We start from the raw sequence: 17,786 nt of genomic DNA on the forward strand, positions 1-17,786 counted from the left end.
AAGCACTTGTATATATTTGTACAGATTTATTACCCTATTCATTTTACTTGTACATATTTACTATTCTATTTATTTTGTTAATGATGTGCAAAGAGCTTTAATTCTATTTGTTCTGATGATTTTGACACCTGTCTACCTGTTTTGTTTTGTTGTTTGTCTCCCCCTTCTAGACTGTGAGCCCGCTGTTGGGTAGGGACCGTCTCTATATGTTGCCGACTTGTACTTCCAAAGTGCTTAGTACAGTGCTCTGCACACAGTAAGTGCTCAATAAATATGATTGAATGAATGAATGAATGAATAAAATGGACTGGTTGCTGGTCAAGTAGATTTTTATGCAGTTTTCTATTTACTAAAAGGGCAGATAATCAGATTGAGGATTATCCTCCTTCTCTTCCCTCTATGGATTTGCCTCTAGGGCCCTTTCACTATCAATGATAATACAAGGGTAAAACCGAAGGAAGGAAAATAAGAGAACCACGAGCCTGTTCATTCTGCTACTTTTTCACAGCTAAAGTGAAAAGCCCTGTCAAGGAGGCTGAAACTACTGCCTAAATTGGGGCTTCAAGAATATGAGGGAATTCAATTATTCTTGAGAGCACTCTCATTACCATAAATAATCCAGTGATTTTAAACATTTTAATAAAATGGGTATAAGAGGAGCAGGGAAATGAACTATGTATGGACCCAGCACACCTCTTAATCCTTAGTTGCTACCACCACAGGAAATAAGTATTCCTAACATCTCACCGCATTACCTTCCCCACTGAATCATGAAGAACTCCTCAGGTAAAACCAAGGAGAAATCTACAGTTACTTTCTTCCACCACAGATTATCCTCTCTAGTTTCCATTGAAATCAATGCTACAGAATCACACACCCAGAAGAGACAGGAACCAAGGAAACTAAGGTCAGAAAGGAAAGACAATATGTGCCTAATGAATCAGTTCTACTGATTATGGTAAATAAAAAGTATTACTCCTACTATCCAGAGAAGAGAAATTAGGAAAGGAGTAATAGTCCAATCTTGAATCAGGATAGTTACGGGGTACTTCTCAATGGCCTTATCATTATCAACAGTATTTATAAAACACCTGCATGCAGAGCACCTTTCTGGCTGCTTGGTAGTGTGCCAAAAAGTATGTGCCTAAAAGTAAAAGATATTTATCTACCCTGCCTTCAAGAAGCTTACAATTGAATATGCTTATAATTGCCACCAGTGACAGACTCAACTTCAATGCCAATGTCCTATCAGGCCCCAAATACCAGGTGAATTCGGATATTACTATAAGTTTTGTTGTCTGTCTCCCCCCCTTCTAGACTGTGAGCCTGTTGTTGGGTAGGGACCGTCTCTGTATGTTGCCAACTTGTACTTCCCATGCGCTTAGTACAGTGCTCTGCACACAGTAAGCGCTCAATAAATACAATTGAATGAATGAATGTTAGGCTCGCTGATGTGTATCCGTGTTCCCACACAATATGCCCATCTGTGCTTATGAGAATGCTTAGTCTAGAATTTCAGGAGCATACAAATCTTGTTCTAATTCTGAAAATCTCGTTTACACTTTCTGTATGGTTGCTGAATCTGTATCTTGAGCACTAATAATGTAGCTGCTATAGGAACCTTGGATTAAATGTGCCAGTGTAGCCTTGGCCTAAAACAGTGGATGGCCTGGCTGCAAGATTCCAAGACATCCCCGGTATAAGTAACTGATGATACTCCTTAGAAGCAGGAAGTGCTTTCAATCATTACTCACAGAATTTGCCTCCTTGCTACAACCCTTTGCAGGTTACCTTGGAAAATAAAACTGAAATGCCTGAAAGATCTTACCCTTTTTCTTCCCTATTTTCTAGTCTCAGTGAATGTGACAAGATCATCTTCCTAACCAAGTAATTGCCTTTCCAGAATATCTTGTCGCAAGATCGTCTTTCCAAGGGATAATGTCATCACTAAATAATTTGTCTATAATGGCAGGATAATCTCATTGGTATTCCAAAGTCAACTGGTCTCACAAAGTGAAGCAAATGAAACCTGAGGGGTTGAGGATGCTGCTTTGAGGGATAATGTATTTCCTCCCATGCTCCTGTCAAACATTCTTCTCATTAGCTTTGTGGAGGCAGCATGTGATGATTCAGCAATCTCTTCAAAGCCAACAAGGTCTGTCCTGTAACTGTTTCATGGTCTAATTCCTTAATTAAGTATAATAATAATAATAATAATAATAATAATAATAATGGCATTTGTTAAGTGCTTATTATGTGTGGAGCACTGTTCTAAGCAATGGGGGGGATACAAGGTGATCAGTTTGTCCCACGTGGGGCTCACAGTCTTAATCCCCATTTTCCAGATGAGGTAACTGAGGCACAGAAAAGTTAAGTGACTTGCCCAGAGTCACACAGCTGACAAGTGGTGGAGCCGGGATTAAAACCCATGACCTCTGACTTCCAAGTCTGGGCTCCTTCCACTAAGCCACGCTGCTTCTTGAAAGTTTACACTCTCAAGACTCCTTCAGGAAGTCTCACCAAAAGAATGAGGGGTTAATTAAGTGTTGATTCCCCTTCATTTTATCCCAATGAGCATAATGGGTGTTATTGACCAACATCTATGAATTTTCAGTTCCCTTGTAAAGTCATCCTGAGAATCTGTTCAACTTCCTCTGGATCACATGCTCCACTTCTTATCTCTTCTTCTTTTAACAAGAACATGAGCTTTCTGAAACCCCAGCATACTAACCAGTTCATCAAATCCAGTTTATTCCCTGATCTTACTTCTCAACAGTTTATATTCTGAAACATGGTATCCAATCACCTTTCTATTCAGAAATTTGTTTGTGAAGTAGCTGCTATATTTCCTTCCTGCTACTCTCGAAGTGATGCCAGCCACTTATAATCCACCTGGGCATGTGACATTAGCATGCCTCACGGTTGTGAATTACACCAGAAAGGGCCACAAGTTGTTTAATGATATTGATTACTGAAACTCCCTCTCCAGTGAAAGTTGGATATTTTAAAAATATCAAAACAGGAACCGCAGAATTCTTTTGGCGACACTAAGTCACCCTCTCTTCAGTATCAGTAACACAATTGCTTCCTCATTAGGGAAAAATAAATGAAAATAACTCCAAAATGTCTGTTGAAATAACTTCTTCATGGACTGTTTTATCGTCAATATTTCAACCTTTTACCAAGACCCTTAATCACAAATTCATCTCAAAGGGTGCAAAAAGTCTATCACTGTGCTCTAGCTAACATCAAAATTTATATAGGAAAAGTGTAAAAAACAAATGCATACTGTTTGAGATTGAGAAATACATCTATTTCACACTTTAGAAAAAGCCAGAATAACTTATTTGAAGTATACCAGTCATGATCAAAGATTATTTTTTCTGTCATTATATATCCTATATAAAGTACATGCACTGCATATAAATAAGTTGAATACAACATGTTACGGTTGGGTCTGATGTGATATCACTCCACTCCTACTGAAATCATCAACCTGTCTATCAACATTTTCAATTCCATAAAAAGGACTGCAAGTCCTTATATCTAAAAATATAGAACACCAGTTTCTTTTCACCACACTGCCTTAACCAAGCTGAGGGATGCTGCAGGCCTCTACAACTCAGCAACTGCAGAATCAAAGAAACTCCAAACCCTCCCAGAGAAGCCACTGAGAACAGAAGGTGTTTTCAGTATGCCAGGTGTCGGGTCCCATTCCACCTCACTCTATATGCAGAGACAAAAGGAGCTCTTCTCTGTGAATGGAACACCTGCTTGTGATGCCAGCGCATCTCGGGCCTCAACTGCAAAGGCTTTCAAAACGTATGGCTTTCAATGAGAGTCAAATCAATAATACCCTAAATTGCCAAGTCCCTTTATTTGTGAAATCCCTGTGTGTTCCAAGGGACACTTAATCCATACATTTCTGGTTCATTTATGCTTAACTCATCTGAATGCATTTTTTATCCTTTGTTACAAGAAATGCTGAAGGTAGGGCTATTCCCTATGATGTCTCTCTTCAAAACAGAAAATCAGATCTGCCCAATCAGAAACAAACCAACCACGAAGAGAATGTGTCAGTTTATTGCATCACCCTGACTTTCTTCCTTTATTCATCCTCCTGCTCCCAGCCCCTTAGCACTTATGTACATATCCACAATTTATTGATATTAATGTCTGTCTCTTCCCTAGACTGTTAGCTTCTTGTGAGAAGGGAATGTGTCTACTATATTGTTGTATTTACTCTCCCAAACAAGTACAGTGCTCTGCACATAGTAAGTGTTCAATAAATTTAATTGATTGCTCTCTCCAAGGTCACCAATGACCTAATAGATCACTCTTTCCAAGATCTTTCCCAAGGTCATACAGCAGACATGTGGCAGAGCCAGGATTAGAACCCAGGTCCTTCTGACTCCCAGAAGGAGTAGAAATTACATCTACTCCAGAAGATCATCCTAAATTTATTACTCATCTCTCTAGTACTTCCACATCACCTATGCACTTATATAGTCACAACCCCTTGAAGCACTTATGTATATATTTTATATAGCCTTTTACTTTAGCACTAACTCAGGCACTTTCCCTCCTTCCTTCTATCTGTAATTTTAGTGTCTCTCTTTTCCACTAGATTGTAAATTCCTTGGGGACTGGAATCATTACTACTAATTCTCCTAATACTAATACAGTCTCCTTTGCGGGCTCCTCCTCCCATCCCCTTACTGTAGGGTTCCTCAAAGGTCAGTTCTTGGTCCCCTTATGTTCTCTATCTACACTCACTCCCTTCGTGAACTCATTCACTCCCACGGCTTCAACTATCATCTCTGCACTGATGACACCCAAATCTACGTCTCCACCCCTGCTCTCTCTCCCTCCCTCCAGGCTCGTATCTCCTCCTGCCTTCAGGACATCTCCATCTGGATGTCTGCCCACCATCTAAAACTCAGTATGTCCAAGACTGAACTCCTTATCTTCCCTCACAAACCCTGTCCTCTCCCTGACACTCCCCTCACTGTAGATGGCACTACCATCCTTCCCATCTCACAAGCCCGCAAACTTGGTGCCATCCTCGACTCTGCTCTCTCATTTACCTCACACATCCAATCCGTCACCAAAACCTGCCGGTCTCACTTCTACAACATTGCCAAGATCCGCCCTTTCCTCTCCATCCAAACCGCTACCCTACTCATTCAAGCTCTCATCCTATCCTGACTGGATTACTGCATCAGCCTCCTTTCTGATCCCTCATCCTCCTCTCTCTCCCCACTTCAGTCTATACTTCACTCCGCTGCCTGGATTATCTCTGTACAGAAACACTCTGGGCATGTTACTTCCCTCCTCAAAAGTCTCCAGTGGCTGCCTGTCAACCTACGAATCAAGCAAAAACTCCTCACTCTCGGCTTCAAGGCTCTCCATCACCTCGCCCTCTCCTACCTCACCTCCCTTCTCTCTTTCTACAGCCCAGTCCATATGCTCTGCTCCTCTGCTGCTAACCTCCTCACTCTGCCTCGCTCTCACCAAGCTAGCTCTCTTCCTCCCTTCAAAGCCCTACTGAGAGCTCACCTCCTCCAGGAGGCCTTCCCAGACTGAGCCTCCTCTTTCCTCTCCTCCTCCCCATCCCCCCTGCCCTACCTCCTTCCCCTTCCCCTCCCCAGAGCACTTGTTTACATTTTTACAGATTTATTACTCTATTCATTTTACTAGCAATACATATTTGCTATTCTATTTATTTTGTTAATGACGTGCATATGTCCATAATTCTATTTGTTCTGACGATTTTGACACCTGTCTACATGTTTTGTTTTGTTGTCTGTCTTCCCCTTCTAGACTGTGAGCCCGTTGTTGGGTAGGGACTGTCTCTATATGTTGCCAACTTGTACTTCCCAAGCACTTAGTACAGTGCTCTGCACTAAGTGCTCAATAAATACGATTGAATGAATGAATAATTCTGCTGTATGCCTCTGAGCATTTAGTACAGTGATCTGAATTCAGTCAGTACTCATTAACACTACTGACTGAGGGTCAATACCTCCTCCAAGTCCCTGTATGTTGCCTTCTGTGGCCCTTCTGTCACTCCTCAGGAAGTGGGGATGTGATTGACCAGAAATTTCTGATTCATGCGCAGGAGTTTCTGGTAACCAACATACACTCTTGCTGTGTTAATAAAGTAGATTTACATTCCAACTGCTGAGAAAAAAATTTTCAGCAAACTTAATAGGGCCATATAGAAGCTTCATCTAGGGGCCTGGCAGCTCCTTTTTCCCAGCTGAGAGAAACATTAATAGCAAGAAAAATAAAGTGGAGAGAAGAAAACCAAATTATCAGGGGGCATAATCTTGGCAGAATAAAATTCCTCTTCTGCCCCAAGCTAGCTTTTCCTCACCCCTCAAAACACTTGGAACAGCAGGCTTCACTGTTAAAGTATTTCCTTGAATGTAGCCCCTCCCGCTGCTGTTATTTACAACGTGAGTTTAATTAAAGTTGCAGGGGAAAATAAATGAATTTGTTTATAGAAGTAGAAAATCAGTTTTGTTCTTTTTTCCCATGACAACTCCTGTGCCACTGCTTTAAGTTGAAAACATATACAATGCTTGGAATCTTTTTTTTTTCAATTAAAAGTTCTCTTGGCTTATGAATTTTTATTCCCTGATGGTGTCATCTGGTAGGAAAGCATGAAAGACAATATATTTTTCAAATGGAGCTTCATCCTTCACGTTCTGGTTTTATGTATTATTTTCTTCTTTTTTCTTAAAAAAAAAAGAAACCCAAGCATATACATCAAAATCACTGAGTAGAAGCTATAATAATCAAGTATGTAATCCAATAAGTTTTTCAGGCAAGAACATATTCATTTTTCTTCAACCTGCTTTTCTTCCCATTCTGCCTATAGTCACATCTTGCTAGCTTAGAGACTGTTTAGGCACATGCAAAGTCAAGTGCTTTCACTCAGTCACATCTGCTCTCTCTGTTCCCTACCTCCATTTCTCACCCTCTCCCTCCCTTTCCATCTTTGCCACTCCATGTATTCTAAATGCGCCTTTGTAAATTTGCTGATGATGTCCAAATGAGATGAGGATTTTATTTTTAAAACCAAACCTGCCTTTGGTTTTAACAACCTCATAGTACAAGACCATTTCACCATCATGAACTTCACTTAATTCACTCAATTCAGCCAGTGTTCTTAAAAACACTGTGTTTGGCTAAAAGGATATTTTAAACCAAAAAAAATAGCATGAAAGAAATCATGATTCTTCAGAAAACAAAATTAAAGTGGGTGGGTAAATGACTGCACTCAAAAACAGGGAGAAAATTACATACGGACTCCAATGAGCCTAGCACATAGCAAAAGATTGCTCTCCATGTACATGCCACAGGGAGAAACAGCATGAGCAAGTAAAAAAATGTGAATAGGATCAGGGAAAACAAGACACAGCACTGATACTTTAGAATTTGTCTCAACATTAATGCTATCAATCCCTTATTTCATTAAGTACCTACTCCTCCACTTGAAGCCTTTTATAAGAATCACAAGGATTTCGAGATATATTTCCTCTTCTCATTATTATTATTAGTTGTAGTGGTAGTGTTATGCAATAAAGAAGAGATTTGGTTAGACATTTAAAAAAAAATTCTTGCCAAGTGGAACTGCAATAGGCTACCAAACCTATAGCCCGATAGATTTAATTGTGAAGCAGCATGGCCTGGAGGCAAGACCACAGGCTTGGGAGTCAGAGGATGTGGATTCTAATCCCAAACCCTCTACTGGTCTGCTGTGTAACCCTGGGCAAGTCACTCAACTTCTCTGTTAAGTGTTAGGAACACTTACCTCATCTGTAAAATGGGGATTAAGACTGTGAGTCCCATGTGAGAAAGGAACTGTGTCCAACCTGATTACCTTGTATCTACCCCAGTGCTTAGCACAGTGCTCGTCACATCAGTAAGCGCATAGCAAATATGATTATTATTAATAATAATAATTTTTAAATGAAATAAATAAATATTCTCTACTGTGGTCTGTTTCAGTTCCAGCTGTGTCATCCGTGCACAAATTATTTTAGATAAAGAGGGTGTAAAAAAACAATCTAGTTTGGAAGAATGTTCAACTTACAAAAAAAAACAAGAAAACTATATCACCTCCAAGATGTAGGTAGATGTACCAACTGGGTTCCTACTAGTTCAGAATAAACTTTTAAGTTGTTTTTTTAAAGTCAAACCATCAATAATGATAATTGTGGTATTTTTTATTAAGAACTTACTATGTGCCAAGCACTGTACTAAACACTGGGGTAGATATAAGTTAAGCACAATGGCCACCGTCCCTGTCCCAGATGTGTCTCGTGGCCAAAGGATGATGGAGAATAGGTATATAATTTACAAGTGAGGAAAAAAGGTACCTAGAAGTCATGTGGCTTGACCAAGGTCATATACCACACAGGTTACTGATGGAACCAGGAGAATATAGACTTCAATGCCTCTGTAATTGCAGCTCAAATATACTTGATATCTCCAGATATAAAAATCAAATCCAAACCTTGAACTTAAAACAAACACAATGAACTTAAAACAATAGGGCCACGGATTAATTGAACCCAAAGTATGAGACTGTGAGTCCCATATGGGACAGGGACCATGTCTGACCTGATTATCTTATAAACTCCCCTAGCACTTTGTTCAGTGGTTGGCACATAGTAAGAGCTTAATGAATGCTAATAGTAGTAGTAGTAATAACAATAATAATAATAATAAAAAATATCCAGAGATAGTATGAGGATAGTGAAAGTGGGGAAGAGACAAAAAAGTTGTTTTAGAGTTGTACATGTTTATTGAATTCCCTCTCCCAAACCCATTATCTGTGGCTGTTAAGATTAAATATTAAAATATTTAGTACAAATGAGGTGAAAAAGTTATCCACAAAAAGGAATCCTTTCCTAAAGCAGTTATTTCATGCCCACATATATTTTGCAATGAATAAGGCAGAAATAAAACACCTGAAGCACGGAGAATAATGAAACTCTCAGTGGAAAACAGAAAGCAGAAATCTATTTCCTCTGACTTAATTTGCACAATTAAGTCTGCTGAAGCCCAGCTTCTGATTATTCCTTTAAAACAAAAAAAGTAGAAATCCAATGACACTAAGCCATCTCAAAGCAGATAATTTTTATGTAAAATATGCCCAAACTAATACTGAATTCCTTATGGTGCTTTCAACTACTCTAGCACCTTCTATCAGGGATTAGGATGGATTGAAAAATTTGGGTCACTGTTGAGAAATACCCTTCAGGAAGAGGCTTTTCCTTAGGAAGCACAGATCTGTCATTGCATCTTACAAAATCTAAGAATTGGCAAAAATCAGCCAAAATCAAGATTCCAAACCATTGTCACAGTCAGCAACCAGAAGAAAGCCCAATACTGTAATTGAGGCTCAAATTTAGAACCCTCTTTCTTTACCACTCACCTCCTATAGTCCCTAATCCAAACAATCTATGTGAATGTGCCTGTCACATGTCCTATGATAAGGAGGTGGAGGGCCAATGTGGGCAGGGGGGATATGTGAATGATCCTCAGAAGAAACCATAAGGAATGTGCTCCTATTGTTAGCCAATGGGCTCCTATTTATAGCCAGGTGCCTGAAAGACTACAAATGACTCCAAACATGAACAAGGCTCTCGCTACAAGATGGTGGGTCTCTGGCTAGCATAGACACTTGATACTCTCTAAAGGGTTTTTGGGGAAAATATCATCCAAAAATGAGGTGAACATGAGTAGAAAACGAATAAAATACCTCAGAATGATAAAATGCCACTGGATGCTGAGATAACCTTGACACTCTGCTCATTCTTATTATTTTGCTGGGTTCCAGAAGGAAGGTTGCCCATGGTACCCACTGATTTAGGTCAGAATTCTTGTGGCTTTATTAAGTCTACTTCTGTGAGATGCTTTTGGCATTCTGGTCAGCTTGATCTCTAATTGCACAGTATGATTACTGAGCACTAACAGGGCATAGGCACTCTTCAAAACCAAGTGCCCACCACATAACCTGTGACTGAACTTCAATCACAACTTGTAAAAAAAAAAATTTAGTGGGTTCTGAAGAGATCAAAATACTCCTCAGAGCATTATTACCAAGCTTAATACCCTCAAATGATCATGGACCGAACCAACGGGTTTCAAATTTCTTCTGATCGTGCAAATGCCACATCCACTAAAAGGCAGAACATATGGTATTTCTCTTCTGCAACCAAAAAAGAGTCCTCTTTACAGACTTTTAAATCCTGGCAATTTGAGGGCCTGCAATTCACCCAGCTTTTAAAGGCAAGCTGGGGAGGAAGCTGCCAGGCTGAAAATCCTGCAGAGAATATATGGCATCAATTCTAAACATTCAAAGAACAACCTATTTCAGACATTTCCACTTATGGGAGATATTTGGCAAAATGGCATTAAGTGAAATGAAATTAGTGGCTCCTTCACAACTCCATTTAACTGGGTGAAGCAGAATGGACAATGCAACATATCCAGGTTAAATATAATCACAGCAGTCTGGCATCTGTCGGTGCCACCAGCACAACAAGGGATAGTTAGTATTCTCCAATCAGCAATCAACATTTTGTACATTTATTCCTAATCACAACATAACACTTTATTTTAATGATCTCCTTCCTTGCTACATTACATTGGGATATTCCAGTATGCTATGACTCATTTTGAAGACTGGAGCCCTTGCGTTTTTGGTTGGATTTGGGGTTTTTATTTGAGGACCAAGCATCAACTATCAAATGCAATCTCTTACCTGTTGCAATCCACGTGGAGCAAAAGATGAGATGCACTAACTGACAGGGCAATCTTGTGCCACTGTCCATCTGCCATCCGGTATGGAAATGCCTCCGTTCTTGATTTTCCATTAAATCTATAGTGGTATCTTATCTCGTCCCTCAGACCGCTGCTCTCCAGTTCAAAATAGCTGTGTTGAAAGTATGAAGAGTCAGTTCCATTTTATATTATTTATCAACCTTATTACCACCACCACTACAATCAATCAATTGTATTTATTGAGTGCTTATTGAGTATAGAGCACTGTACTACGCACTTGGGAGAGTACAGTATAACAATTTAACAGACACATTCACTGTCCATAGTGAGCTTACAGTATAGAGGGGGAGACAAACAATAATATAAATAAATAAATTACAGATCTGTACATAAGTACCTGGGGATGGAAAGGGGGGTGATTAACGGGAGCAAGTCAGGGCGACAGAAGAGAGTGGAAGAAAAGAAAAAGAGGACTTAGGGAAGGCCTCTTGGAGGAGATGTGCCCTCAATAAGGCTTTAAAGGGGGAGAGAATAATTGTTTGTCAAATATGAAGGGGTAGGGCATTCAGCATAATAACCAATTGCCTCTCACTGTGCCTAAAAGGCTTCTTAGACACTAAAATCAACTAAACACCACATAAATGGCCCACCTAAATCAATGGAGCAGGTAGAAAGGCAGTATACTTACTGTATTAGAACATAAGATGTATGCGTTCATCTTATGAAATAAAAATAAATGGAATGGTTGCAAGGCAACTGGGCCCAAACCAATTAGAGGAGCTTGGTGTATTGTCTTTTAAACACTTAAAAATGAATTTCAAAACCTTTTTTCCATTTTTAAAAATCAAACCATTTAGGTTAAACAGAGTTACGGATATCTAATTTTAGAACTACCATTTTATAACATTACAGGGAAAGAAAAAAGTTACCACATACATCAAGAAGAAAGAACTTGGTAGAATGTACAAAGAACTTGCTTTTTTTCCCCTCCTTTTCCCCTATATGGAACTGTTACAATTCCTTGCTGAGTGAGAGGATATTCACATTCACATCATTAGGTCAACTTACAGGTCATGAAATCTTCACTCTTTTTTCTCCCCCAATTTTTTTCCTCTCAATTCACTACTCACAAAAAGCCTGCTGCAGCTTGCATTAGTTTTACCTGAGCTGACCTCATGCCCAAAGTACAAACTAGTCTGCCAATGGACCACTCAGCAGTTATTGAGCATCTTCTGTTTTCAGAGCCATAAACTTGATGCTGAGGGGAGTTTCCAAGAAAGCAGAAGCCACAATCCCTGCCCTCAAGGAACTTGAAATTGTTTGTGGATGCAGGAATAAAGGGTTGGCGGGGGAGAGACATAAGACAAACATTAAGTGATTTCCATAAACACAAATAAAAGATACAAAACACCCACATAGCTAACTATAGCCATTCAGATAGAGAAAGCAGCATGTCCTAATGGAAAGACCACTGGCCTGGGAGTCAGAGGACCTGGGTTCCAATCTCTGGTCTGCAACTTACCAGCTGTGTAACCTTGGGGAAGTCACTTAACTTCTCTGGACCTCCAATTCCTCGTCTGGGGATTCGGTACTTGTTCTCCCTCCTACTCAACCTGTGAGCCCCAAAAGGGACAGGGACTGTGTTCAACCTGATTATCTTGTATCTACCCCAGTGCTAAGTACAGTGCTCAGCACACAGTAAGCATTTAAATATTATTGTTGCTATTATTATTATTTTATACAAGTTCTGCCAATTAGGATAGGTAGGAAGACTGAACACAGGGAGAGGAGGAGGCGGCAAACAGCTCCATGAAAGATAAGCCTATTCATTGCCCTCAGTTCACTTGACTTTCCATAGATTTCCTTTCTAGATGATCAAAATGTGGAAAAGTGACCCATGAACTCAAAAAAACACAGACCTATGTGGAGAAGGGACTGTGAGCAGACTGATCAACTTGTACGTACCTTAGTGCTTAGAACAGTTCTGGGCACATATTAAACACTTAAGTATCATAATAATAATAATACTCATTAACACCCACACAAATTCAGCAAGTAGAAGTCATAGCTAAGCTTCATTAATACTTATTTCTGGCTTAATAGATACTCATCTTTCAGGGAACAGCAGACATTACAGACTTGCAGTCCCATCAACCTCCAAAAGCAAATCCTGTTGTCACACACAAACTCACACCAAGAATTCTTCCTCAGTCAGATTCAGTACCCCAGCCAGTGGGTTCCTGTTCCCTGAGAAAGGCTCCCTACTACTGGCTGAAGAGGCACTGAACGTCACACAAATACCTTAGGGATTCAGCAATAGATATGTACAAGTAAAATAAATAAATAAATAGAGTAATAAATATGTACAGACATATATACATATATACAGGTGCTGTGGGGAAGGGAAGGAGGTAAGCCGGGGGGATGGAGAGAGGGACGAGGGGGAGAGGAAGGAGGGGGCTCAGTCTGGGAAGGCCTCCTGGAGGAGGTGAGCTCTCAGTAGGGCCTTGAAGGGAGGAAGAGAGCTAGCTTGGCGGATATGCGGAGGGAGGGTATTCCAGGCCCGGGGGATGACGTGGGCCGGGGGTCAATGGCGGGACAGGCAGGTTGTTCCATGGGGGGGGGGGGGGGGGGGGGGGGGGGGCGGGGCTCACCGTCTTAATCCTCATTTTACAGATGAGGTAACTGAGGCCCAGATTAGTGAAGTGACTTGCCCAAAGTCACACAGCTGACAATTGGGGGAGCCGGGATATGTATCCATGACCAGATGCTTGGACTATCAGCTCATTGGGGGCAAGCAGTGTGGCTCAGTGGAAAGAGCACGGGCTTTGGAGTCAGAGGTCATGGGTTCAAATTCCGGCTCCACCACTTGTCAGCTGTGTGACTTTGGGCAAGTCACTTCACTTCTCTGTGCCTCAGTTACCTCATCTGTAAAATAGGGATTAAGGCTGTGAGCCCCACAAGGGACAACCTGATCACCTTGTATCCTCCCCAGTGCTTAGAACAGTTTCTTTACACATAGTAAGCACTTAAATACCAAAATTATTATTATTATTCTTATTATTAATAATAACAATTTGCCAACTTGTGCTTTCCAAGCACTTAGTACAGTGTTCTGTGCACAGTAAGCGCTCAGTAAATGTGATTGAATTAATGAATTATTATGGTATTTGTTATGTGCCAAGCACTGTTTTAAGTGCTGGGATAGAGACAAGGTAATCAAGTTGTCCCAGGTGGAGCTCACAGTCTTAATCCCCATTTTACAGACTAGAGAACTGAGGCCCACAGAAGTGAAGTGATTTACACATAGCAAGTGCTTAACAAATGAGACGCAGCATGGCGATGAGAAACAGTGTGGCTCAGTGGAAAGAGCACGGGCTTTGGAGTCAGATGTCATGGGTTCAAATCCAGGCTCCACCAATTGTCAGCAATGTGACTTTGGGCAAGTCACTTAACTTCTCTGAGCCTCAGTTACCTCATCTGCCAAATGGGGATTAAGACTGTGAGCCCCCGGTGGGACAACCTGATCACCTTGTAACCTCTCCAGTGCTTAGAACAGCAGTTTGCACATAGAAAGCGCTTAATAAATGCCATCATTATTATTATTAAATGCCATTATTAATATTATTATTATGTACTACCATAGTACCATCCTTCCCGTCTCACAAGCCCGCAACCTTGGTGTCATCCTCGACTCTGATCTCCCGTTCACCCCTCACATCCAAGCCTTCACCAAAACCTGCCAGTCTCACCTCTGCAACATCACCAAGATCCGCCCTTTCCTCTCCATCCAAACCGCTACTCTGCTCGTTCAATCTCTCATCCTATCCCGACTGGATTACTGCATCAGCCTCCTTTCTGATCCTGTCTCTCCCCACTTCAATCTATACTTCACGCTGCTGCCCGGATCGTCCTTGTGCAGAAACACTCTGGGCAAGTTTCTCCCCTCCTGAAAAATCTCCAGTGGCTACCAATCAACCTACACAACAGGCAAAAACTCCTCACTCTCGGCTTCAAGGCTCTCCATCACCTCACCCCCTCCTACCTCACCGCCCTTCTTTCCTTCTACAGCCCAGCCCACACCCTCTGCTCCTCTGCTGCTAATCTCCTCACCGTGCCTCGTTCTCACCTGTCCCGCCATCGACCCCCGGCCCACATCCTCCCCCTGGCCTGGAATGCCCTCCCTCTGCCCATTCGCCAAGCTAGCTCTCTTCCTCCCTTCAAGGCCCTACTGAGAGCTCACCTCCTCCAGGAGACCTTCCCAGAATGATCCCCCTCCTTCCTCTCCCCCTCCCCATCCCCCCCGCCTTACCTCCTTCCCCTCCCCACAGCACCTATATATATGTTTCTACAGATTTATCACTCTATTTTACTAGTCCATATTTACTATTCTATTGATTTTATTTTGTTAATATGTTTTGTTTTGTTGTGTGTCCCCCCCTTCTAGACTGTGAGCCCGCTGTTGGGTAGGGACCGTCTCTATATGTTGCCAACTTGTACTTCCCAAGTGCTTAGTACAGTGCTCTGCACACAGTAAGCACTCAATAAATATGATTGAATGAATGAATGAAAGAATTGTGTGCCCATGGTGTCACAGCAGAGAAATGGCAGGGTCAGGATTAGAACTCAAGACCTTCTGACTCCCAGGCCGTGTGTTCTATCCACTACTCCGTTTCGAATATGTCTGTTATGTTGTCATATTGTGGTCTCCCAAGTGCTAGTACAGTGATCTGCACACAGTAAGCATTTAATAAATGCAACTGACTGACTGACTGGAATGAGATGCTGTTTGGGTGTTTCCTAAGCTATAGCAGTCTACTGGGGCAGTCATATCCTTGCACACCCATCCTCAGTCTGAACAGCAGCAAAGACTGTCAGCAATTTATTTCACATGGACTATATACAATGTCTAGGAGGCCTAGATTCCAGCTCAAAATTTAGAACTGATCCTTCTCCCCACCCCATTAAGCCAGTCAGTCCCACTCAGCAACTGGAATGTAAAAGCAAAGTGTACCTGATGAGGAATGCAACGAATCCATAATGAAACCTACCCTCTGTTATTCATGAATTTCAAGTTGAAATAAAGCACAAATGCATGTTGCTTGCTTAATTCTGAGGGGATTTGTGAAGGGCTGGGAGAATTAAGGCTAGCGCCTGACTAGGCAGAGGTTATGTGTTTGAACAGGTTACTTCAGCTATCAGCATCTGGCTTTAGATCCTTGGTATACTCTAATTTAAATGAATTTTAAAGGAATGAAGAGGAAGAAAAAAACTTAAAACTCTTTTAGAACCTCAGATCTCAAAAGTCTGTATCAGAATGACTTTTCTGGCAATGCATGAGCCCAATTTTCCAATAAACAAATAATAATAATAGAATTTGTTAAGCACTTACACTGTGCCAAGTACTACTCTTAAGTGCTGGGATTGGTACAAGTTCATCAGGTTGGACATAGTCCCTGTCCCACATGGGGCTCAACTCTTAGCCCCATTTTACAGATGAGGTAACTGAGGCACAGAGAGCTCAAGTGACCTGGCCGAGGTCACACAGCAGACATGTGGCAGAACTGGGATTAGAACCCAGGTCCTTCTGACCCTCAGGTCCGTGTGCCATCCACTAAGCCATGCTGCTTTCCACAGATCAGAGAGCCTCATTCAGAAGTCTTTGGTGGCCAGCCCTCCATGGGTGTGTGCATCCTTAAGCGCTTAGTACAGTGCTCTGCACACAGTAAGCACTCAATAAATACGATTGATTGATTTAGGGCTGGGATCTTGTCTTCTAACTCTGTTGTGCAATCCCAAGAGTTTAGTTCAGCACATTCTGCATACAGTAGGCAGGAGCAGCATGGCATAGCAGATAGGGCACGGTCCTGGAAGTCAATTAAAAGGTCATGGATTCAAATCCACTTGTCTGCTGTGTGGCCTTGGGCGAGTAACTTCACTCTATGTGCCTCAGGTACCCCATCTGTAAAATGGGGATTAAGACTGTGAGCCCTATGCAGGACAGGAACTGTGTCCAACCCAACTTACCTGTACCCACCCCAGCACTTAATACAGTGCCTGGCACATAGTAAGTGCTTAACAAGTTCCATGATTATTATTATCAGAAAAGCAGCATGGCTCAGTGGAAAGAGCCCAGGCTTGGGAGTCAGAGGTCGTGGGCTCTAATTCCAGCTCTACCACTTGTCAGCTGTGTGACTTTGGGCAAGTCACTTAACTTCTCTGTGCCTCAGTTACCTCATCTGTTAAGATTGTGAGTCCCATGTGGGACAACCTGATTACCTTGTATCCCACCGCCCAGAACTTAGAACAATGCTTGACACACAGTAAGCACTTAACAAATGCTATTACTATTATTATTCTTACTACTAATAATTGATTGATTGTCCTGGGGATGGTGACTGTTTCTGCTACACAATTCTGAAAGACTGCACACCTCTGTGGTTATGTCAGGACTGTATTATCTGGGGGTGGGAAAGCAGTCTCTGCAATCCTAGTGATTCTCCCAAGAGCACAGTAGTGGTCCACTCTACAATCACCTGAACCAAAAGCCTTAAGTGGAGAATAAGGGAGGGACATCTTATTTCCAGAGGGCTGACCACCACACCTTAAAAAATAAAAGATGAAAATTGAGCTAGAGATCATTGGGCATAATAAGAACCAGCCCACACCATCTCCTTCCACACTCTTCCTTCCAACCTCACACATGCTCTACCATCTCATATTTCCTCTGGTCTCCAGAGCATCTCCACAAATACGTTCCACTGGTACCTTAAACTCAATATGATTAAAGTTGGACTCCTCATCCATGCTCATAAACTCTCTCCTGCTCCTTGCTTTCCCCATCAGTAAACACCGCCATTTTCCCTGTCCTTAAAAGGCACAATCTTGGTATCACCTTCCCACTTCTCACTCTTTTTTAACCCTCACATCCAGTCCAACACTAAGTCCTGACAGTTCTTTCTCCATATTATTTCTCCTTTCCA

The 17,786-nt window shown here is 41.6% G+C and overlaps 1 protein-coding gene across 5 annotated transcripts in view; it reads right to left on the minus strand.

Annotated features, from left to right (window-relative positions):
• The window catches only part of NELL1 (neural EGFL like 1), a 499,897-nt gene that overhangs the window by 416,414 nt on the left and 65,697 nt on the right, over positions 1–17,786 (minus strand). For 4 of the 5 annotated variants that reach the window (XM_038764521.1, XM_038764519.1, XM_038764518.1 and 1 more), the window contains exon 4: positions 10,784–10,954. The exons of the other annotated variant lie outside the window; for it this stretch is intronic. In XM_038764521.1, the coding sequence (XP_038620449.1) occupies positions 10,784–10,954 (171 nt within the window). The remainder of the gene's footprint in view (positions 1–10,783; positions 10,955–17,786) is intronic. 5 annotated transcript variants of the gene reach the window in all.

The sequence above is a fragment of the Tachyglossus aculeatus genome, chromosome 22 (genome assembly GCF_015852505.1).
Source record: "Tachyglossus aculeatus isolate mTacAcu1 chromosome 22, mTacAcu1.pri, whole genome shotgun sequence".
NCBI classification, from domain to species: Eukaryota; Metazoa; Chordata; class Mammalia; order Monotremata; family Tachyglossidae; genus Tachyglossus; species Tachyglossus aculeatus.